Genomic DNA, 24722 nt, shown 5'->3' with positions numbered 1-24722 from the left:
GGACTCACTCCCAGGCAGGAGTTCTCATACTTATATTTGAGAATAATCCTTATGTAATACCACTTTAAAAAAATCAATCCTTGTCTCATCTTCTGGATTTTCCATGACTGGGGATGGGGGTGGGGAGGGAGAGAGAGAGAAAGGGGGAGAGAGAGACAGTGTGTGTGTGTGTATAGTGTGACTAGAGTTAAGTACAGTGCTGGCATCTTGCTAGGGAGGGACAGGTGCAGGTTTAGAATTACACCTTGTCTTAGAAAGTTTTTTAATGATACCTTTACATTAGAAGGAAAGAAGGAGCACAGAGGCAGAATTGATGGACTCCCATAAAATTATTAACAGCTAATACCACGTCAGGCACTATGCTGCTGCTCCTTAACAAATACCCCCTTAAATCTAAATGCCCTTTAGTTCTTTTTCTTCTGTAAATACATTCTGGGCCTCCTGTTCTTCCCTTTCCTTTCTCCCTGACCCTGGACTATTTTTTGCCTTTCCTATCATCTGCTGCACTGTTTGTTCCCTGACTCATTAAAGGCACATGGGTGGTACAAGAGAGAATGCTACCCTGTGTTAGTCCATTAAACTCACTTATAACAGGATCTAAAAAGGAAAAAACAAGAGACCTGAAATAAAGCAGACACTTATCATCCAGGAGGTTGATGCCATTGACAGGAAGACAGGAAGCCATTAAGTATCATTCCAAACAGCAACTGGATGTAGTTGAACGAGTGCTGGGCTTGAGGTCAGAAACGCTGGGTTCTGGTCTTACATCTGTCACTTTCAGCTGTATGGCCCTGGACAAGTCTGCTCTTTCTGAGCTTCAGTTTCCCATCTGTCAAAAATGGGAAAAGCAGTACCTGCCTTGCCTACCAAAATTATAGGCATCAAATAAGGTAATGTGCTTAAAACTCCCTTGTAAATGATAAAATGTAAACATAGTTGCTGGGTGGATTAAAATGGATATAAAGGAGAAAAATGATTTCTGTGGTTTAAAATTGTTAATAAAATTTTATTAAAATTTGCATATGTAAACTAAAGATGGTTGGCTTCTGTCAAGGGCTCATTTTCATTTTTTTCCTGTGTATTCAGTAACTTGCTGATCCTGTGTGATGGTGTCAGTGTCTTCATTTACAATCCTCTAAGCTCAGCTTCTAGGGGCCTGCAAAGATGGTCTGTGCCATCATCAAGCCAGTTCCTAAAACGCAGACTTGAATTTCACTTGGAAAAAAATGTAGTTCCACACATTAATGGCAAGAAGAATTTTTGGCTATTGATATAAAACAATGATCACTGCCAAAAATGAAAGAAATATTAGAGAAAAGCTCCCATGACAATGACTTCCTGCAGAAAACTTGATCCGACCTTCAACCGCTGGATAAATTACTTTCATTTTTAAGATGTATCCAGAAACCACATTGATATCTTGGTCACCTAGAAAAATACATACATTATTTAATTACAGAATAATGATCAATTAAGAGTAAGAAGTGAGAAAACCAATGTATTTCTCTAAAGTCCTCTGTAATTAGAAGAGAAATTTTCTTTCATAAGCTAGGGATAAAATGTCACAAAAGACAAAGAGTGGTAATCAAAGGTGTAAAGAATTTGATTGCTTTTTCATGTCCCAAATGTCAGATGTACCCATTGTTCACTACTAGATAATTTGATAACTCCATCAACTCTGAGATAACTCAAGAAAACCTTGTTGGCCATTATTGCTTTTGAAGCATTCCAAAATAAGGGCATTAGGGAACTGGTCAAGAACAATTAGTTGAGACAATAAAAGTGGCTTCCTTCTGCTTGCCTGGTCAGAAATCATTTTCATGTAATTGACAGTGAGACAATGGAGACTTCATTTCCCAAAGAGGAGACCTGATTTTAAAAAATACAAATTGCCTGTAACTCAACAAACTCATAGGGACCTGGCAAAAATTTTGTTTTAATAATACTTCCTGACAAATCCTTTATGTGATGAGGGGTTAACACCCAAAATATACAAAGAACTACTACAATTCAAAAACAAAAACAAAAACAAAAATCTGATTACAAAATGGGCAGAGGATCTGAATAGACATTTTTCCAAAGAAGACAGGCAGATGGCCAACAGACAACATGAAATGATGCTCGAGATCACTCATCATCAGAGAATGCAAATCTAAACCCATAATACCACCTCATTGGTTAGAATGGCTATTATCAAAAAAGATATGAAATAACAAGTGTTGGCAAGGATGTGGAAAAAGGAACCCTTGTGCACTGCTAGTGGGAATGTAAACTGGTACAGCCACTATGGGAAACAGTATGGAGTTTCCTCAAAAAATAAAAAAAAAATAGAATCACTGTATGATCTAGCAATTCCACTTCTGAGTATTTGAAGAAAACAAAAACTAATTCAAAAAGAAATATGCATGCCCATGTTCACTGCAGCATTATTTATAATAGCAAAGATCTGGAAAAAAGTGTCCACTGGTGGATGAATGGATAAAATGTGACACACACACACACATACACGCACAATGGAATACTATTCAGCCATAAATGAAATCTTGTCTTTTGCAATAACATCGATGGACCTTGAGGGCATTATGATAAGTAAGTCAGAGAAAGACTACCATACGATCTCACTTATACATGGAATTAACAGCAACAGAACCAAGCTTGTCAATATAAAGAACAACCTGCTAATTGCCAGAAGTGGAGGCGGGGGTAGGCAAAATAGGTCAAGGGGATCAAAAGTCCAGGGTTCCAGTACAAATAAGTCATAGGGATATAATGTGCAGCATGGTGCCTAGAGTTAATACTGTATTGTGTATTTAAAAGTTGCTGTGAGAGCAGATCTATAAAGTCCCCCATTGTAAGAAAAAAATTTGGGGGGTGCCTGGGTGGCTCAGTTGTTAAGTGTCTGCCTTTGGCTCAGGTCATATATTGAATCTATATGTCTAACACTAATCTTATATGTCAGTTATACCTCAATAAAAATTTTATTACTAATACTTAAAAAAGAACTCTGCTGTAGTTCTCAGTCCTGCATTTGAATCACTGGAAGAGACTTTTGCCCCAACCCAATTAAATGAGATTCTCTTAAAAGTTCGGGCCAAGGTATTGGTATTTATTTTAAACTGCTCCCCAATTGACTCGGATGTATAGCTAGGGTTGAGAACCCTTAGGGCCAAGGATTCCTGAACCTTCTGTGTGAGCTCTTCCTTTCCAATACCTGTAAGTCTGTAAGTCGGGGCTTGGGTGATGCACAGCCACCAGCCTCTGTCTCACGTGGGACTCAAGAAGACACCTTTTTAGCCTGCCCTTGCATCTTCTATTACGGAACAGACAGAAGTAGCCAGTGCCTTTCCTGGCAGGAAGGACTGCCTCCTTTGCCCTAGCTCTGCTCTCCACCCTCCTTGGAAGCAGTTAAAACAGCAGGCCCACCACGGTGGAGCAGAGGGGGAACCTAGCTGAGCTCCTTCCTGGAAGTGAAGAGAAACTCTGCATCTGTCTTGTGAGCACACTGGCTTCTGCCCTGGAGAAGAGGAAGGTATAGTATATTCTATCAATGGACTTTATGTGTCTGAAGTGGTTCTTTTTTGTTTGTTTTGTTTTAATTTTGTTTGTTGTTTTAATTAATTTTTTAAATGGCCCTGTGCTGGTGGCATCCTCAGGGCCTCTGTGGGACTCACATCTCCCAGGTATCTCCCATCAATGGACTTGCACAGGAATTGGTTCTCAGAACTGATTTTTAAAAGTGAGGCTGGGATAAAAAGACCCTAAATGCTGCCAAAAATATTGACTGGGGTCCAGTATGGACTTATAATTTGCTCAACAAACCCACTATGCTGAACGGAGAGGGGAGCCTATCCTATCCACTCCTACTTGACCTAGTCACACTAAATGCTTCAAGAAAGTTTACAGGATTTTCCAGATCCAATCTAAAATTCTAGAGGTGAGGTTTTTCTGTAAGCGCAAAACTCATTTATATTTCACAATTTGAATAGCTGTTTACATGTACTTAAAAGAGTTTTGAAACACTTGGGGCTTGGATGGGTGGGTCTGTGTGCCGGGGAGGGGCAGGGCACACCTGGCCCAGTGCTGTGCAGCTGTTCTCCAACAAAACTGGAGAGAGTCAGCAACACAGGGGCGGGATCTGGTTCTGGCGTTGCAGTCCTGGCATCCTGAGTAGCTCCTGTCTTTGGACCACTACTGTTGTCTGTGAGGACTTTGGGAGTAGGGAGAGGGAGAGACACTTGTGCTTACCAGAGTCGTGTCTTAGTGCTTCATCTTTTATCATCTGGAATCCATCTCCACCATTGGCGAGGAAGCTTGGGAGGACTACCTTATATGTTTTGTCCATTTGGAGAGGCTCATAACTGGGCACTCGACACTGGGTACAAAGAACATCTAATTTGACTACTCTGTCCCCAGGTTTTCGGGAAAGATCATACACCACTTGAATTCCTAGAAAAGAAATGAGTCTGTGTTTTCACTGGATCCAAGAGATCTAAGAAAGATTTCTGAGAGAGAGATTTGGGCTGAAATCTGGAATTAGGGCATTGGATTTGGTTTGCATGGAGTGTGAGCTTGAATGATGTTTCATCAGGGGAGTTAAGAAGACACTGCAGCATTTGGTTAGGTCTACCCTCAAGTCCTGGGAGGTCTGAGAACCACTGGAGGGAAAATTGGCTCTGGCTTAGAATGGGCCTGGAGTACCAATGCAGGGAGAAACCACATCTTTTTAGAATCCCAAATGAACTGATCAGCTACTTGGTTCAATGACTTTGGAACCCGAGAAATAGATGAGAGGTGCAGAACATTTTGTTAAAATTCTGAAGACTACTAAATGGTAATAATCTGGGTTTGGATGACTTTCTTATAGAACAGGTAACAACTACCCAGCACTGCTGGAGCATCAAAACCCCACTGTCCCCCCAACTCTTTCCTGGAAAAGTACAGAATGTTTGGGTTCCCTCAAGGCAGCAGGTGGGGCTCCCCCACCCTCTGCAGCCCTAATCCCAAGAGCGGGGTGTTTCTTGAGAGAGAGGACGTGACAAAGCAATCACACCATCAGGTGAGGCCCACCACCTACAGTATTAAAAAAAAAAAAAAAGAGGCCAAAATATGGTGTCAGAGTCAAAGTTAATAAAGCTATTATTTATTATTATTATTTTACAGATTAACTCACTGAACTGTGCAACTCATTACTGACCGATGTGTTTCAGAAGTCCTTGTCGATTGGGGAAGCATTTATTTTCCTTCCATTTGCACTGTGATCTGTGAGATGAGCAGGCCATGGTTTCTCTCTGCTTCCAGAGAGGTTGGAAACCTGCCCCAGGTTACAGCGGAACCAGAACCAGGTGTCCCAATGTGTCTAAGTAGGGGGCGGTCCCTCCCTGAAATCATCCTTGTTTAAAACTGATTGGACACTGCATGGTTCCAGGCAATTATGAATAGAAGAGAGACGGGCTGTTTTTTTTTTTTTTTTTGGTTTTGTTTTTAGCAAAGAATAGTGAATGTCTAGACAACTAAGATTTTAATAGAAACTAGACCTCGAGGCAGCTGAGCTGCTTATTAGAATTTGGAGGGCCAGTTCCTGCAGAGGGTCCATCCGATGTCCAAATCCGATTTAGCAATTACTGCTCACTGCCAGGGGCTTGGGCTTTGACCCTGACCTAATCTCAGCAGTCTGGGAGCCCATGGCCATTGAAAGACTGTGCATTCATGGGGGAAGGCCTAAACAAATCTGGTCGTGGAGGTCCTGGTATGTGGAGAGCTGAGGCAACCAGCAGGAAATCCCATCTCACATTGAAGGGTGACTTACCGCCCACCTGCAGGAACTCTCCAGTAGACTGTCCATAGCGGTGCACACTGTGTTCAAAGGCCTTCTTCAGCGTGGAACCTTGTAATTGGATCAGGTCAAAGGTTTCCCCAAAGGGCAACACAGCAGCCAAATTCTCCCAGGTAATTGTGCCTGAGGGTAGTTGTAGACGAGGCAAGAAGAAAAACAGCTTGAGAATGAGCTTATCCCAAGACCAGCGGAGATGAGGGAGACACGAGGCTCTGGGAACGCTATTGGGACAGCATCAGCTGTGTAAGTGTTCCTGACACTTAGGGAGGGAACAGACTCAAGAGGCTTCTGGCCATGCTCTCTTCCACTGGGCAAGATGGCAGGAGCTTAGAAATGGCCGTGGCTTCTTGAGTCACTGGTGCTCTGCCCTGGACCCCCGGCTTGCAGCTGGATCTTCAGTGGGTATGAAGCGCCGCTCTGTTCCTCCAGACAGGCGATGTGTCCCTGCCACCTGTCCCTGTCTGACAATGAGCCGAGTGTGGGGCTTCACATGGAGACTACCTGATTTTGATAGCATATTAGGGGCGACTGTAAGTGTCCTGTGTCTGTCTAGTTGGTTTGCTTTCCCCTATGATATCCTGGATATTTGTAAACGCACTAGAAAAATTTAATCCAGTAGGGTCTTTTTTTTCTAGCACAGAAGGCTGGCAACTTGTTGCTTTCTTTTTCCTGATATCAAGGAAGAGACTGTCAGTATTTTTAATTAATCAGCATAATTAGTACTTGGCTTTGTTGAGTCAGAAGTTTAAATCAAGACTGGGTTCCAGGGCATCTGGGTGGCTCAGTTGGTTAAGCAGCTGCCTTGGGCTCAGGTCATGATCCCACAGTCCTGGGACTGAGTCCCGCACTGGGCTCCCTGATTAGCAGGGAGTCTGCTTCTCCCTCTCCCTCTGTCTGCTCCCCCTGCTTATGTGCTCTCTCTGACAAATAAAGTCTTGAAAAAAAAAAAAAAAGACTGGGTTCCATCATGCCTAGCTGCTACCTCTGTGTGTCCTTCTGGGGCGGCCCTGACTGAGCAGCAGTGGACCCGAACTAAAGAGGATGACACTGTGGTGCAGGGCTGATGGCAGAGAGGAGCCTCAGCTCCCTGTGGGCCTGGCTGGAGACAGAACATGCTGAGTTAACGACCCTAAGCCTGGAAGCATACCGTTGTTCCGTTCGTCAATGGGCGACCGAATGGCGCCTCCATTTAAAATGCACATGGACACATGGTTCCAGGACACGTCATCTGGGTGTCTAATGTTGTTGTTAATCTGCAACAGTAACATAAATTTACATTAGTTATTCTACATCTTTCTCCTCTGGATCAGTTGCAGGAATTTGACTGGCTCCACCGAGGAAACACGGCTGCTTCTTCCCTGCTCCCGTGGTCCCGGACACTTCTGAAGTATGATTAGAACTAGTTTTGTGCTGAGAAGCAAAGACAAGAAACTGTGACCAGTCTCATGTCAGACTTTTAGACGCAAGTAGCTTGAAGCCCTCTTTCCTAAGACCCCATAGGCCAGTGGGCAGTAGTGAAACCTGGCTCTTGTATTAGGACAGGGCCTCATGCAGACTGGCCTGCCGTGCTACCCACCCCCTTGCCATACTGCCCCCCTACTCCCACCTCCCACAGGCCCCACACTTGCTTCTGAAAGCAGGGCCTCTTGCCAACATGCTCCCTGGCCTCCGTGTCAGGTCCCCAGCCAACTCCCAAGCCCACAATTTCGGAAGCACAGAGACAGCCTCCTGAAATGGCAGGATCCATTTCCACCTTTTACAAAATACATGTTTCGTTACCAGAAATAAGATGAATACATTCTGATTTGGAAAAAAAAGTAGTGCAAAAGCAAAGGTTTTCTTATACTTGCCTCAGCCTCTTAGCAGAGTGGTTAGCACTGCTAACAGCTTGTTTCCTTCCAGACCTTTCTCTAACCATTCCCATAGAGGCTTCTCTTCCACTACTTCTTCTGCATGACTGCCTAGTTCCGGGGGGCCAGCACCGTCTCACTTTGCAGAGTGTGAACACCACTATTTACTTGGCCATCAGTTACTGGGTGTGTGTATGTCAGGCGCCGTGCCAGGCGCAGACGGAGTCAGCCCCCTGGGCGCACGCAGGCGTCGGTGTGAGGGCCGAGTCTGACCCAGGGACGCTGGCTCAGCATGGCCCCCAAGGGGCTGCCATGGCCAGTCTGCCTGCAGACAGTTAGAGGGGCGTTTTCAGGGGTGATGTGTTCAGCCACGGGACCTATCACATAATGACATGTTGTCATTCTCTGCTTGTGAAGGAGGCTCCCATTCATTCAAGGCCTACTTCTCTGGAGCTGAGAGGACAGATCAGTGAGACAGTCTGGCCAAGTTAGGCCCAAGCAGATGCGTTTTCCCTACTGTGTCGACATCATCAGAGTAGTGACATTTTGTGTACTCAGACCATCTTACAAAAGGAAAGCAACATCCAGGATGGGCAATTTCCGCTAAAGGCTTCAGTCTTCATAAAGCAATAAAGTGATGGTCTGCTGGGCTAGATCAGGCACCTTCCCAAGGTACTCAGTATGATTCCCCCCCAAGCTTTAGTTTGGGCACTGATTTTTTAAAAATCCTCAGGTCTAATTATCAGGTTGTCCCTCCTTGCATCCTTCCCCGCTCCCTCCCCGCTACCCAGGCACAGGGCCTGCACCTGGGACCACTCACCATAGCATCACAGATCAGGTTGCCCATGTTGCATTCCTTAAAACGGCATGACTGAGTGGAGCCATCCAAATAGACAACTGTTTTCCCCAATTCCTGAGTAGAATAATTACCTAATTTTATCCTCCATTTGTTAATGTCTGCTTTTATGCTTGGATCTAGAAGCATGCAAAGAAAAAGAAAATCAGCCTGCAGTTAAGGCAGGCCTCAAGCTGGCCTACAGTTTGGAGAAGGGGTCAAAGATCACTTAGCTTACCTGTTGTGACATACATTTCTTTATCATAATTTGTCTACATTTTAGTTTGACTGAAATTTCCTCAGAAAATTCTGTTTCTTGTAGTAAGACCAGGAATGGATCTTAATTTAAAGATCCACTGAGTATCCCCCCCCCCAATTTTTTTAAAAGATTTATTTATTTTAGGGAGAGAGAGAGGGAGAGAGCAAGTACATGCACACATGCCTGGGGTAGGGGGAGAAGGATGGGAGGAAGACAGAGGGAGAGGATCTCCAGTAGACTCCTTGTTGAGCACAGAGCCCTACTCGGGCTCAGCATGGGACTCAACATCAGGACCACCGGATCATGACCTGAGCCAAAACCAAGAATCAGACAGTCAACCACCTGAGCCAGCCAGGAGCTCCAGAGGCACTGACTGGCTTAACATCAACTCATCACACCTGCATGAGCCCCTGTGGGCCGACCTAGGATAATGTTAGTGGTGGTGGCATGGGAGGGCTGGGGGGAGGATAAAAGGCGTCCAGTGCAGGTATAAAGGGCCTGCTGAGGTTCTGCGGTCTGTGTGGTCCCAGCCTCTCCTTCTGGCTCTTGAGAGGTCTGTGTTGTGACTACAGGCTCTGCAGGGCACCCTCTTCCCCTCCCTGATCACCATAAGCAATGAAAGGCAGGTGACAGTGGCATAGGGGTGTGGTCACATATACTATGTGCAAATGAAGGACATAAGATGTACTTTAATCTGAGTCCCAGACAAAAAAGAAAGACACTCCCTCCTCCGATAAAGAAAGAAACTGAAGCCCATCAAGACTGGGCAACTTGCCACAGGCATGCTCCTCCTGGTGGTGGGAGGCTGGTGTTGGAGCCCTGCTCCACACAGCGTGAACCCCTTTGTTTCCGTGAGCTGCCCTCCTCTGGACACAAGGTGAGAGTGGCTTTCCCATGCCCGGGTGAAGCTTGAAAAGGGACAGAAAGCAGGGACACGGTATCTGATGCTGAGAGGACTTGGGGAAGCAAATGGGATTTGGGGCATTTGGGTGTGTTTTCTATCTCCTTGTCCATGAAGAGGGCAAACTTAAGGGAGAACTCAATCCCACAAAGGTACCAGAGTCTTGTCCTGAAACATTAACCACACAACAAGTCCAGCCATCTAATTTTTGGATTGGTGGAACCCTCCCTTGAGTTTCACGTACCTTCGAGAATGCTGCTGTTGAGAAGAATGGGATTTCCATGGGAAGCAACGACATTTCCTTTTTCATCAAACTCAACCTTCAAATAGCCTAGGTACTTGCCGAAAGCATAGGCCTGGACCACAGGAACCTTCCGCCCATCGTCGGACGTGACTATGAATGGGTACTTCCCAGCCGGCACCTCTCTGGAAGGTGGTGTGCCTAAAAGAGAAGAGCCGAAGCTGATCAAGTCTGCCCTTGTACACAGCTGGCTGCGGGTCCGCAGGCCACTGGGCAGATGACAAGGAATTCTGAATGGAGGATTTGCTAGCTGCTGCCTTACGGAGCTGGTCTTTTAGAGGCATGCTGGGGCATCTATCCCTGTTTCCAAAGGCTCTCTGGCACATGAATCCTTCCACTCTCAACTCAGCAGGAAGCTCTTCCCAAGTCCACGGTCCCGTGCCTGGTGCAGCAGCAGACACCACGAGGCAGTCCTGCTCAGAATCTCCTACCTCCAGCCAGACCTGGGCTCCGTTCCCAGCAGCCGGGGAGACCAGCCCAGCCACATCACTTCCCTGCATTTCAGTTTCCTCACCTGTAGAGTGGGTGAAATAACAATTCCGATTTCACTGGGCCGTTGAGTTGTTTAAATGTCTGAACTTCCTAGCATAGCCCTTGGCACAGAGTAGAAAACAAAGACATCTTTCTTTCCCTTATGAGGGGATGGCCCCCTCAGAAACCCTAGACTCCCGATCTAGAGCTCAGAGTCCTTACTGGAGAGTGAGCGGAAGTGACAAAGCCGGTCCTCAGGTTGTGCTGCTAAAATCTATATCCTTCTGGTGCCTTTTGCAAGAGACTCATTCGCTGGCAGCCAACTAACGTGCACACTGCTCACCTAGCCAGACCTCACATGGGCCAGGCTCTGCCGCCCTCTGTCTCAGAGGTTCTCCTGGGGACAGCCTGGGGGCTACCCCACCACCTGGAGGCTGAAGGGCTCTCCGCACCGCTGCCTCCCGAACACATACTTGCACACAGGTGGAGGGACCAGTCACATGGAGCAGGGGCCCTGGCCCCTAGTCACGTGCCGTGCTTCAGTTCTGTAACTGTGAACCTCCGGGCACACCTTACCACAGCGACAAGGACCTGCTTTGGCTGTTTTGAATCAGAGACTATAGAAGAGATACCCTTGAACCCACTACTTTTCTACCACTGCCCCCCTCCCGACAACCTGGGCCAGTCCTTCCTCTTAGGTGTTTACAGAGGGCCCAGGAATCTTCAGCACATGTTGGCTACTCACGTGGGCCAGTTATAACAGTTGGCCCCTAGACCTCATTCCATCTTCTAAGCATCTCCTGAGGCAGGTTCTATTACTGTCCCCACTTTACAGATGAGAACGTTGATTGTCACAGGCAACGTGCCCAAGGTCACACTGGAATGTGTGTTATGTGCAGTATGTCTGGCATGTGAAGGAGAGTATATAGAAAAGCAGGGCTGTGAGGCACAGGACCTTATGTTCTCTCCACTACCCAACACAACCTACTGCTTCTAGTCTCATAACGCCCACGAGAGCTGGTGGCCAAAGGCCCCTTACTAAATCGAATGTGAGCCCAGAGGATACACCAGGCTGCTTCTGGGCTTCTCCTTTCACCTAAGACAAGCTAGGCTGGATACAGCAAAAAACCTGCTCCTTCCCCGCTCTTATGCCAAGAGCAGCCCCCATTCCAGCTCAAGATCCATGGAGCAGAAGTGTAGCAAATACCAGCCCCTCACATGCAGGAAACAGCTGGTGCCAACCTTAATTTCTCATTTTCTTCCTCCCTCTGGAAAAAAAGAAAAGAAAAAAGGCAAGAATTTTGGAATTTCACTTTTACGAAGGCACCTGACTTGCAACCCAGTGTGGGGCTTGTCCCAGTGGAGCGTCCAGCCTCACAGGTGACTGGCAGACTTTGGCTCTAACAGCTGCAGGTGATCTCATGCATCGCAGGGTAGCAGGGAAGGTTAACACGGTCATCGTCCTCATTCTACTCTGTGCCGGAGCCTGGACCAGAGGGTGTGGCAGGCCTTTCTTACCTCACCTGGGGAAGGTGAGGGACAGTGGTTCCTCCTCTGAGCCCAGAGATGCAGGTGTCAATTGGGAGGTGCAGTTCCCAAAATGTCCACAAGGTGGCGGAACCCCAACATCTCCCCCTCCCCCGCAGTCTGGGAGGAAAAGGCGCTAAATCAGTTTCAGAAAGGACTGGTAGTTTCCTGGAAACTCTAGAGAAGGGCAAGCCTGACCTTTTTTTAGCCTTTGGTATTCTACCTCACTCACATAGACATAACCAAACTTAAAATGAATGTTACAGGATTTCAACAATAGGGTCAAATGCCTCATCCTTCTGAAAGGCCTTGAGGTTCCTTTTGTTAGAACCTAACACATGTCATCTGCTTCTTAAAGGGACTTAATCAGGAACAAGAAGGATTCTTCCCAGTGGCTGAGGCAGTAGCCAGTCCGTTGTGGCTCTCTGCTCCCCTCAACTTGGCAAGCTCAAAACACCAGTGGCAGAGAAAGCAACTCAAGGCTCCACATTTTCCGTAGCATCCTATTCAGCCAAAGACACTCATGCCCCAAATATTTCCACACAGAGCCACTCATCTGCCTTTAAAAAACCAACTTTTCATCTTGGCAGGAAAGTCACCAGAACTTGATTTCAGCCATGTAGCAAGTAAATAATCTGGGAACCAAAGGTGGAGAAGCTGTGGGACTGTGAGCTGACATTTAGACTTGGTAAATGGGACATTTCCCAGCACAGTGCAAATGCCTGACAGAACCATCAGGGCCCTGCCCTAGGAGACCTGGCCACAGCAGCTCCTTGGGAATATGACAGTTCCAAGTACAGGCCTGGACAGCTGCCCAAAGCAGCCAGAAGGGGCCAAGACACTGGGTAACATGGTGGCAGAGGTGCCAAGGAGGAAGCCTTTGAGATGGTTTCCAGTTGGCTGAATGAATTACAGAAAATTTCAAGGCAGTTCTCACCACAGTTGTAATGTATGGGGGAACCAGTTTAAGAAATTTCATGCTTCCTGTGTGGTACCTCTACGCAACAAAATATGAGTCAGCCCGAAAAAGGTTGGCATCTTGCCATTTTCAACAACATGGATGGGCCTAGAGGGTATTATGCTAAGTGAAATAAGTCAGACGGAGAAAGACAAATACCAGATGATTTCAGTCTCATGTGGAATCTAAAACACAAAACAAATGAATTAAAAAAGCAGAATCAGACCTATAAATACAGGGAACAAACTGGTGGTTGCTAGAAGGGAGGTGGTGGGGGGATGGGCAAAATGGGTGAAGGAGAGTGGGAGATACAGGCTTCCAGTTACGGAATGAATAAGTCATGGGAATAAAAGGCACAGCAAAGGGAATACAGTCAATGGTATTGTAATGGTGTTGTATGGTGTCAGATGGGGTCTAGACCTGTGGGGAGCACAACACAACATAGAGATGCCGAATCCCTATGTTGTACACCTGAAACTAATGTAACTGTTAGGGCCAATTTAATGTTAAAACCTGTTTAACTATTAGGGCCTGCTTAGCCAGAGCAACTCCATATTGCCTAGGTAGCCATATTGTTGTTTACATCCATGGACTTCATTCCGGGAATAAACACCCCTGTAGTTCCTGGTATGGTTCTGGTTATCGATTCCGGGAGTAAATGCCTTAACAATAGAAGTCATGTACCTTGGGTCTGCGGTTATGCCCTATAAAACCAGCCTGTGAGATCGGGAGGGGGTCACTCTCTTCGGAGGCGGCCCTAGCCGCTCAGTCTGACTTCTAATGCTTGGCATAGAATAAAGCTTCACATAACTTTCACTTTGTCTCAGTCTCCTTCCCCTGGCCGGTCAGTCTAACTTCTAATGCTTGGCATAGAATAAGGCTTTGCATAACTTTCACTTTGTCTCAGTCTCGTTCCTTTGATAACGGACCCCAATAGTAACATGGTGTGTCAAGTATACTCAGATTAAAGGAACTTCCATACTTCCTATGAAAGGACTGGATAAAAATAATCAGTCATTAGTATATTTCATGTGATTGCTTCTAAGGGACTTGGGTTTCTTTTACTTAGAGACTGTCTATTTTTCTACATCTCTTTAGGGAAACCACACTCCTGGTCAGCATCATCTCTTGCCTGGGTTACTGCAAAGGCCTCCTAATTGGTCTATATGCTTCTTCTTTGCCTCATTCTAATCCCATGTCCACACAGCAGGCCTGAGTGATCTCTCTAAAATGTAAATATGACCATGTACTCCCTGATTTAAAAGCTCTCCTACTGGGGCGCCTGGGTGGCTCAGTCGTTAAGCGTCTGCCTTCTGCTTGGGTCACGATCCCAGGGTCCTGGAATCGAGCCCCGCATCAGGTTCTCTGCTCGGCGGGAAGCCTGCTTCTGCCTCTCCCACTCCCCCTGCTTGTGTTTCCTCTCTCGCTGTGTCTCTCTCTGTCAAATAAATAAATAAACTCTTAAAAAAAATTAAAAAAAAAAGTTCTCCTGCTGTCTTAGGAGAAACGTGAGCATCATAACCTAGATGATGGGGCCCTTTCTTGTCTTGCCGGCTTCCTCTAGACCATCTGCCCTGCACGGCAGCGGCAACAATCCTAGCTTCTCCCCTTCCCGGGCCACACCCACCGAAGCTTCGAGTATGGGGTGTGACCTGGAGCCAAAGGCCAACATGCACGCTCGTTCTGTCACTCCGCTTCAGCTCAGCCATCTCTAAAATGGAGAAAATACTGACCTAGAGGCTTGCTGGGAGGATTGCAGAAGTTAACGCAGCCAGGCGAGCGGACTCAGGTCAATACAGATGAGTGATCACTGTTGACAGGTGGGATGTCTTTCTGATCTTAGCCCAAACGTCAGCTTTTTAGGAGAAGGCTGTTTGCTGATCCCCCAGTCTTGGTCAGGTCTTCCTATATATGCTCTCCGAACATTGGACTTCTCCATTCACAGCATGCTTTGTAAATACATATGATAGGACTGATTGATTTGCATACTGAGAAAAACTGGATGAGAGTTAGTACCCCTTTTAAGACCAGTTCCAGGAGGTCAGAGGCTGCTATGTCTCCAGAGTTTGCTAGCACAGAGAAGGCACTCAATGAGTGTTTGTTGAATGACTAAGCTTGAGCCATTTAGCCAGTGCTTTTCCAGGGACCAGACAAGACTTCTACGCTCTCCCTGTAGTGAAATCCGTATGTAAAGGGAGCAATGCCTGTGTGCCCCCCTCCTGCCCCCCAGTTCCCCCCTCAATTCAATTTTCTTAACTAATGAGCTGAGAGCTGAGTGGGGATTTGTAAAGCAGAATCCAGGCTAAGAGTCAAGAGAATGGATTTTGGTTTCATGACCTTGAGAGACATTTAGCCCCTAAGGCCTACAGTTATTTCCTAAATTTGTAAAACAAGAGATCTGACTAGTGGTTTGACCCAAAAGCTGTTTAACCTTTTTTTTTTTTTTTTTTTTTTTTTTTTTTTTTTAAGTAAGCAACGGAGAACTTGTGCACGCAGAAAATCAGGTGGCGACGTGAGCCATGCAGCAGATCGCTCAGGTTGTGCAGGCTTTGGTGGCCCTGGGGCCAGGTTCTGGCCAGAGTTCTCTTCAGGTCACAGGGTGGACACCACTGGCTGCTGGGCCCCCAGCTCCCAGCCAGCCAGGCTTGCGGCTCTGTGCCCTGTCTCTGCTGCAGAAGCAGCTTCAAGGGTCCAGGACCGAGGGCTCCTCCGGCCTTCCCAGCCAAGAGGTCCTCCACAATCAGAGGGGCGAGTTGCGGCGTCCTCAGCCACCTTCGCACCGGACCGCAACAGGCTAGCTGTCCTGTTTCTTTAAGGGGACTTAATGGGCCGCTGACATTCTCCGTCTCTGGACTCCGTCCGTCCGTTTTGCACAGGCTTCGACTGTTCACATTCTTGCTCTTGGATGTTCAGTGAGGGCTGGGAGGTCTGAGGGAGACGACGAGTCTTGGAGCGGTACCCAGAGTGGGCACAAACCCCTCATGAGGTCCAGGCCAGGCTGTTGGCTTTACCCAGTCCTGAGGGGTTGGAGCAAGTAAGGGAGTCCAGTAGGCGGGGCAAGGGATCACTGCAAATTCATTCCCTCATTCAACAAATATTTACCAAGCGCTGACAGGCACCTGGTGTTCTGGATCTCCACTGCTCTGCAGGGCCAGGCCTAAGGCCTGTGTTGTCTCTTCACAAGGTCAGAAGAGGCTGCTTGATGGAGACAGAGCAGGGGAAGGAGGGATGCCCCAGCCGTCCGCCATCCTCTTCTCTTCACCACAGCATCTAGCCATCCCTATGGCCCCGTACTCTGGTGCTGGGAAGGCACCAGACTTCCCATTCACTTTTTACATTATAGAACAGGGTTTCATATGACAAATTAAAAAAAAATCATAACACTGTTCTATCACTATGGCCTGTTAAAATGCAGAGTCCACAGGAATGGGATGGGGAGAGAGAGACGGTTTTCATCTTAGCATGACCTTCTTGTAGTTCCATGTACTCACAGTGCTCTTTTCAGAAGTAATAACTTTAGGTCTTGAGATTAAAAAAGAGGTATATATGACCATAAACTGATGTATACCTGATAGATTTTTTAGGAACAGTCAGCATATAGCTGGAGAAGGCATTCCCAGAGTGGTTATATACAACGTGAAATGCTGTGTTTCTGGTTAGTGAGGGCTCCTCACAGCTGATTCTTGCAAATCATTCATGTCACTCACACTTGTAAGCAATCAAGCACGGAGGACACAAATTAAACAAGCTTGTCTCTGGGAACCTGGAGATCATCTGACATGACCAAAGTCTGCTTCCAAATCATGACAAGAGTGTTTGGAAATTCTCTTCCAGATTAGCAGTCACGAATTCAGAACCATAGGTGTTTCTAGGTCTGGGCGAAATGTACGAACTGAGGATAAGACAATTGAGTAAGACACTGCCAGCCTGCTCGGGATAAAGCACCATATTCCGGGTTTTTTATTTTTTAAACATAAAAAGGTACATTTGGTCCTTTATGTATGTAGCTCAGATTCTCAAACTGAGTATATACCTCCTTTTAAAAAATTATTTCACAGAAGTATTTACAATAGTTCAAGTTGTTAAAGTAACAAGTTTAGGCCAAGATGGAGTTGCTGGTGTTGAGCCCCACGCCAGCAATCCAACACTTAAACTGTGCTCAGCTGTCCCAGAATAGGCAAGCCAAGGTCAATGAGCAGGTGTTTGCCAGCTCAGCACAAGTTCCCCAGCCTGCTCCCAAACTTCCTTTTGTTCCCTGGAAGGAAAGTAACCCTGCTGTAACCAATCAGTAAATGCCCCATGTAACTTCCTTGTTCCTGCTTACTCTGATCTATAAGTCTCCGTGGTCTCATATGGCTCTCTGGAGCTCCTTTCTATCTGTTAGATGGGATCCTGCCCGATTCATGAATCATTCAGTAAGTTGGCTGTGGAAGAGTTTCTTTTAACAAAGTTAAGAATAGTTAAGGTTATAGGACTTAGAGAGGTTTAAACATTTTTTGAAAAAAGACTTTATTTATTTATTTATTTGACACAGAGAGAGAGAGAGAGATCACAAGTAGGCAGAGAGGCAGGCAGAGTAGTAGGGGGAAGCAGGCTCCCTGCTGAGCAGAGAGCCCCTGATGTGGGGGCTCCATTCCAGGACCCTGAGATCATAACCTGAGCCGAAGGCAGAGGCGTAACCCACTGAGCCACTCAGGAGCCCCTTAACATTTTTTTAAGTAAAACTAGCATGAAAGCTTATTTGGCCAATGGAGAAGAAAAAATTACAGTCCCGCCACCCTATGGCAATGATCAATATAGTTTGTGTGAATTGGAAAAAACAAAAAAACAATATATGGGGTGCCTAGGTGCCTCAGTTGGTTAAGTGACTGCCTTCGGCTCAGGTCAGGACCCTGGAGTACTGGAATCAAGTCCCACACCGGGATCCCTGCTCCATGGGGAGTCTGCTTCTCCTTGTGACCTTCTCCCTTCTCATGCTCTCTCTCACTATGTCTCTCTCTCTCTCAAATAAATAAATAAAATCTTTAAAAAACCCAATATATGTATGTATGGAAAACAATAAGGGGGGAATGGGTGGCAGAATCCATTTTAGGGAGAAAGAATTTTCTATTTAAACGACTGTGACAGGTCAAGTTTCCAACAGGGTGACAAGGAGAGCAGGTGTACCTTGTGTAGGTACATCTGTCTCCCTGTTCATCTCCTCCTCTCCTCTGTCTGGGACAACAGGCTCCCCGACATGGACGTGGATGGGAGTGGGAGTACAAACAGAGAGCGATGGTTTGCTTCAAAACAGTGGGAGAATTCCAAGTGTCAGGGGTAGCTGAGGATCCAAGGGGTGGAGAGTGGAGTAATGAAAAGGAGAATACCAACGTGGGACATGGGTGGAGACTGGGAGGTGGGGAGGGCTAAGGAAGAAACATCAACCAGTGAGGCATGCCCTGTGGAGGCAATGGCAGGGGGGCCTTGAAGAGGGTCCAGTGCAGGTGAGGGGTCGTGCTGTGCTGTGGCCCACTTCCCTGTGATGACTGGCAGACTTGAAGGGAAGCTGTCTTGTGTGGATGGAGTTTGGGGGAGATGAAGAAGAAAGGTCAGTTTCCCATATTTGATACTATACTTCATGGATAGATAAGAATGGTTTGGGAGAGGCAAGGCCATAGGTGACTGAGAATTCAGCAGAAGTAAAAATTAGGATCAAGGAGATGAGGACAAACATAAGATCCCCAAGGAATTATCAGATGGGAGGGGTCAGAAAATATTTTCCAAGTTTCCAATATTTTCCAAGTTTTGCATGATAAAGTGTCTTTTCATTATTAGAGGAGTGACCTCATAAATCAGCTTGAGATTTACAATTCTCAGGTGATTACAGGTGGGATAATTTTTCTAAAGGGGTCTGTTGAAGTCCAAAGTCCTTTCCACACCCCATGCTGCTTCCTGGTGAGGGTGGAAAAGGGAGATCTCAGAAGATCAGTAAGAGGCAAAGTTAGGGCGACATGAATTATAATCCCAGGAGGAGACTTGTTCTTTGCAATGGGAATGAGTTTATGATTTCACAACTGTTGGCCATTAGCTTTCCTTGTAACTCAACACTGCCAAATGACCTTGACCATGTTGTATGCTCTTTATTTTTATGTTCTGAGTTTGGACAGTCCCACTTCATCTTGGAATGCAGTCTCATGAGATGTGATTAAGACCGATGAGTGTTATGTGGCTGCAAAAGTCATTAACCAGAGGGCTCTGGCTTTGCTCCCTGAAGGAGGCTGGTGCTGAGGCTGGGCGGGTATGGCTAGAAGTTGACGGAAAGGTCCTGAGTGAGTGACCACTGGAACAAGTCCCTGTGCCCCCAAGGACATGATCTTTGAAACAAGCCCACACCTCTGCTCTCGGGTTGGTTCTCCCAGCCCACTTAATAAACCACAGTCCTCACTGATTCCCAAAGGAAACGGTTCTTTGTTGGATAGGGTTTCTCTGTCCTGTGGAAGTGGTAAAAAATGAGCCCATTTTCTTGTTTGAAAACACAGGATTATCTGAACTTCAAGAACGAAAATTAATGGAGATGAACAATGGGTGCAAACAACAATAAAACCTTTCACCCTAATCTCACTGACTCCCGTGAAGCAGGGCCGGTCTCTCCCCTCACCCGGCGTCTGGCCACTGGCTACAGCACGAAGAGCAAGCATTAGCTTTTTCTGTTCTGTCATATTTATAATTATACGGTGAACCCCACTGGTTTTGAGAATGAAATCCTGTGGCCCTTAAAATCATTTAAGGTCTCTAATAAACAAAGTGGTTTGAATTTCATGTTCCACAAATGTGTGTCTATGTCTAGAAGCAATGAAAATAAGGTGTTCAATGAAAAATGGTCAAATAAAGAGATCTTACTCTGAAAGGTGCTCCATCTGTTAAGAGTCACAACAGTCCCGGGCACCTGCCTTCCAGGTGTCAGTTACAGACATGGCCAAGAATCCCTAATGGACATGATCAAATCAACAAGAGAGAGATGTGAAGCCTGCTGGTCTGGGATGGAGAGAGGAGCCCAGGAGATGGAGGTTTCCGTAAGGCTGATGGCCAGCTCTCCAAGGAGTATGGGGTGAGAGGCTCTAGGGTAAAGCCAGGAGGCCGTGACAAGGAAGGGGGGTTGTGGGGCTCTGGAGAAAGAGCCATCCCAGATGATGACCCACTTTCAGCCTCACATGTGAAGCTGCTGAAATGGAGTAGAGCTGACAGTCACACGTTGAGAGGATCAAGGGACTCTCAACCTTGCGCATGGGGTCAGCCATCCACATGGAACATTCTGCCGGGACGAAGGCAGGAGCTGGGGCAGAGAGGAAGACTACAAGCTGGGGGAAGCTGGGAAGTGGCTTAGAGACTGCTAGATGACAGTGAGAAGGAGGGTCCTGGGTGGTAGAGCCTGGAGGTGGGAGCCTCAGAGACGTTAGAGGTACTGTGAAGTTCACAGCAGCAACCTAAGGAAGTTATAAGGCGTTGTACAAAAAAAATTTGTATTTCCCCAAAGTTTTAAGCAATCAGGCTCTTTGCATGGATGACCTTGTGGGGAACAGTATGTCAGAATGCAGGGGGTCGTAGACTTGGCAGTTCTACCCCTGCTATTCTGCAGATACAGAAACTAATGTCTCCACTCACCCAAAGCCACAGGTAGCCAGAATGACTGGCATGATCCAAAATTCAGTTCAAACAGCAGGAGACAAACAGATAGCACATTGAGTCTGCCTTTGAGGGTTGCATGGGGTATAAAGTCCCCTGGCATACATGCTTCAGCTGTCAGCCTGCTCGCACTTTACTACATTCTCCAAAGACAACACTATGGACCAGTTCATGACTCTAGGATCTCGTTCCTTTAGAGAAAACATGTGGGCACTAGCCCTCATCCCCTGCAACTTGAAGATTCTGTAAGCCTCGTTGGGTGGACCTCCTCTCCCCTTCATTCCAACATGAGAATGGTTAGACAATACTAGGTTATCTCCATGTGCACAATGGTTGTACTCAGAAGAACCTGGAATAATATTCAACATTTGTGGGGCGGGGGGTGGGCTGGGGGAGCGGTTCATGCACTGTTTCTGTGATGCCTCATTAAAAGTTGAGTTTTTTTTTTTTAAATGGTCTAGTTACACTACACTGAAGTTAATTTAATACATGGTAACCAGCATTAAACAAATTAAATAACAGAAAATATAAGGCATAATCTGGATGTATTGTGAAATTTTCTTTTAGGTATGTGTGTGTGTGTATCTGTGTGTTGGGTTCTGTGCATGGCCAGCCATAAAATTCCAAGGGAAGTATTATTATTACTTTTAAGGATTTTATTTATTTTTAAGAGAGAAAAAGAGCACAAGCAGGGAGAGCAGCAAGCAGAGAGAGAGAAGCAGACTCCCTGCTGAGCATGGAGCCCGATGTTGGGCTCCATCCCAGGATCCTGGGATCATAACCAGAGCCAAAGGCAGATGCTTAACTGACTGAACCACCCAGGTGCCTGGGATGATTATTTTTTAAAGTTTTGTGTATTGACAGCAAGAGAGAGAGAGCACAAGCAGAGGAGTGGGGGAGGGAGAAGGAGAGGAGTGGGAGAGGGAGAGAGAGCAGGGAGCCTGACATGGGGCTCGATCCCAGGACGCTGGGATCATGACCTGAGCCAAAGGCAGATGACTAACAACTGAGTCACCCAGGTGCCTCCCCCAGGATGTATCATTTCAACTACACTTTTTTTTTTTTTTTTTTAAAGATTTTGTTTATTTATTTGACAGAGAGAGATCACAAGTAGAGAGGCAGGCAGAGAGAGAGAGAGGGAAGCAGCCTCCCTGCTGAGCAGAGAACCCAATGTGGGACTTGACCCCAGAACCCTGAGATCATGACCTGAGCCGAAGGCAGCGGCTTAACCCACTGAGCCACCCAGGCAGCCCCTCAACTACACTCTTACTAATGAATCATATTTAACCTCAACTTAAGCTAAGCTAATCCCAAAAACAATTCAGAGGAATTTTTTTTTAAGGCTGTGACAATTTATTTAAACAAGCAAATATGCTTCACCTCCTCCTTTGTCCTAGAATTACCTTTAATTGTTAAGTTCATCATCCCTCAAAATGATGAGTATCAAAATTGACTATTTTCATGAGAACAAGTTCATGAGAACAGCAATCTTGCTGAGCAACCATGAAATGTGAGATAAATGCCTAAGACTTTAGGGGCAGTGTTCTCAGAGGCGGTAATGATCTACTTCAAGATTTATGTATAAACAAATCTTAATTTTTATCCCCAAATCTTCCTTTCATCCAGTCATTCAACCTTAACTAAACTCATCTACTTAGCAAGAGGCACATAGTGTTTTGCAGGACCTCACTGGCTGGAACAAAATGACAGGGACAAAAGCACAGGCTGCAGCATTACTGGGAAGCCAGGCATGGTGGCCGAACCTTTTCGGGCCCAGCAGGGCACACTAATTGACAGCCACACAGCAAGTCTACAGGGGACCAATGGGTGCTAGAAGAGGCGGGTGACACTTAAGATGGTGTAGAGGCAAATCAGGAAGAACAGGGGAATTACTTTAGCATTTGAATGGAGGGAGTGGATTCTTTTGATTGTTTATGTACTATTTTGGTCACACTTCATTCAGAGCTGAGTTTTTCAAAATGTGGGGCAGCAACAACAATATGAGGAAATTAATTTAATGGGTGGTAACCGACACCTTAAAAAAAATGAAACAGTACAGAACCAGGGGTCACTCTAGGTTCTTTGTGAAAGTTCAGTGAGTGTGTGTGTGTGTGTGTGTGTGTGTGACTCTGCGTGTGTCTGCATGTGAGAGACTGTGTGTGCGACTCTATAGGTGGTGTGACTGTGTGAGACTTGTGTGTTTATGTGTGTGACTGTACGTGACTGTGTGTGTGACTGTGTGGCTGTGTGTGTTTGTGTGTGTGACTGAAAGGCTCTGAGTGTGTGACTATATGTGTGTATGACTGTACGTGACTGTGTGTGTGACTGTGTGTGTGTGTGTGTGTGTGTGTGTGTGCTGGGTCTTCATTTACCATGCCTTTCCTACTCTGAATCAAAGTCAATACAGCCTGAAGCCCCTGCGCCCCAGGACGAAGGGCCTGGAGGCAGACATCTTGCTCCCACTGTGTGCTCCTGGTTTCCATTTCCAGCACCGCCTCAGAGAAAAGCTAAAGGCTCCAGGGAAGGGTTTGTCACAGGTCTCAGCCACACAGCTGGGACAAAGCTGGAATAAGGACAGCTCAGGTATGAGGCCCTGTCCTGTGTCGCCTCTCCTCCAGCCATCCATTCCAGACAGGAAGTCATGGTGACCTTTTCTCATGGGGTTGTTTCCATCCTCATTCTGCAGCGCAGGAAATCAGGCAGAGACAGGAGCCCACCGCCAGGCACGGCATGGCCAGCCCGACAGCCGAGTCTCCCTCCATCTCGCCCCACGCCGCCCCATGACTTGCCCCCTGGGGTGACCCCCACCTGGCGCGACCCCCACCTGGCGCTCTCAGCCCCTCCAGTTGCCCTAGAGTTACTTAGGCGGCTCTCAGACGTCTGACTGCGACACCACTGCTGCTAAGAAGTTCCCGTCACTGTCCGTGTCTGTCACTGTCGTGCCACATGTACCTAACGCCCGGGGGGCACAGGCACTATCCTCGTTGCTCCACAGACAGCTTTTTCCACAAGACAGTGCAATTTTCTGTGAGGAATGTTAAGGGCCTAACCTGCTGGAGTCTAGTGGGTTAAAAGTTTTTACCCCCTACATGGATTTCACAACCTCTCATGGGCATCATCCAGTGTGAAATTATTCTCTAGCCTGTGTCTCCCAAGAGGCAAAACACTTACGAGCAGCATGAGGAAAGAGTCAAATACAGGAACACCGGCCTTCTTTAGTAAGGGAAGGCCAGGCTCACCCTGTGAAGGAGTTCACCAGCCTCCCAGTCTCATGGGTCTGTCTGCACCCGGGGGCAGCCTCCACAGTGTTGCTCGCCAGGACACAGCTCTCTACACTTTATAAAGTGTTCTCCCACACATCGGTATACCACCTCAGGCCATCTTCACAACATGGGGCCCTTGGAGTGTTCTCATCCCATTTTGAAGCAAAGCTAACGGGCTCAGGGAGGGTGAGTGACCTGCTCATGGTCTCAGACGTGAATCAGGAAGGAAGACTTTGGACCCAATATTGTTTCTTTCTTTTCTTTTTACAATTTGTGTCTCTCTTTCTGATTGCAAAAGCAACATGTGTTCATTATTTGAAAATACTCAAAGGTGCTAAGAAGAAAGTGAAAATTGCCTATGTGCTTTTCTTCGTGATAACACCTTTTAACATTTTTAAAAAAGTTTTTAAATTTTACTTATTTATTTGAGAGCGAGAGCGAGAGTAAGCATGAGTTAGGGGAGGGAGAAGCAGGCTCCACACCGAGCAGGGAGTCCTATGTGGGACTCGATCCCAGGACCCTAGGATCATGACCTGAGCCGAGGGCAGTTACTCAGCTGACTGAGCCACCGAGGTGCCCCTCTTTTAACATTGTTGGGTAATTTTTTTCTCTTTAGAGTATTTTTTATTTTTGCTTTTACAAAAATAGGATCACCTTAGGTAACCCATATAGAGGTGGGCAAAGCAGCAACCTCTTCAAAGACAGGGGTGTTCCCCACCAAAGCCTTCCTTCCCACTGCTGATAAGAGTCAGTTACCAAGAGGCCCTCCTTCTCCTCTTCTTTTCCTTAAAAGTCCCTTCAAAGCTCCATGCAGTAGTGGTGGGGGGACAGGAGGCAGCATGTTAGGAAAAACTCACCAAGC

At 46.6% G+C, this 24722-nt stretch overlaps 1 protein-coding gene across 1 annotated transcript in view; it reads right to left on the bottom strand.

Moving 5' to 3' along the window:
• Window positions 1-502: 502 nt before the first annotated feature.
• NT5E (5'-nucleotidase ecto) overlaps window positions 503-24722 on the bottom strand; it is a 48051-nt gene continuing 23831 nt past the window's right edge. Inside the window, exons 4-9 of the mRNA XM_032858058.1 lie at window positions 9923-10120; window positions 8504-8658; window positions 6981-7086; window positions 5807-5956; window positions 4246-4446; window positions 503-1428 (exon numbers count right to left, since the gene is read on the bottom strand). Of these exons, the coding sequence (XP_032713949.1) occupies window positions 1265-1428; window positions 4246-4446; window positions 5807-5956; window positions 6981-7086; window positions 8504-8658; window positions 9923-10120 (974 nt within the window). The 3' untranslated portion in view covers window positions 503-1264. The remainder of the gene's footprint in view (window positions 1429-4245; window positions 4447-5806; window positions 5957-6980; window positions 7087-8503; window positions 8659-9922; window positions 10121-24722) is intronic.

The sequence above is a fragment of the Lontra canadensis genome, unplaced genomic scaffold (genome assembly GCF_010015895.1).
Source record: "Lontra canadensis isolate GAN:19392208 unplaced genomic scaffold, GSC_riverotter_1.0 scaffold14, whole genome shotgun sequence".
NCBI classification, from domain to species: Eukaryota; Metazoa; Chordata; class Mammalia; order Carnivora; family Mustelidae; genus Lontra; species Lontra canadensis.
The sequence above is the reverse complement of the archived record's forward strand: the minus strand, read 5'-3'. Positions and strand labels throughout refer to the sequence as shown.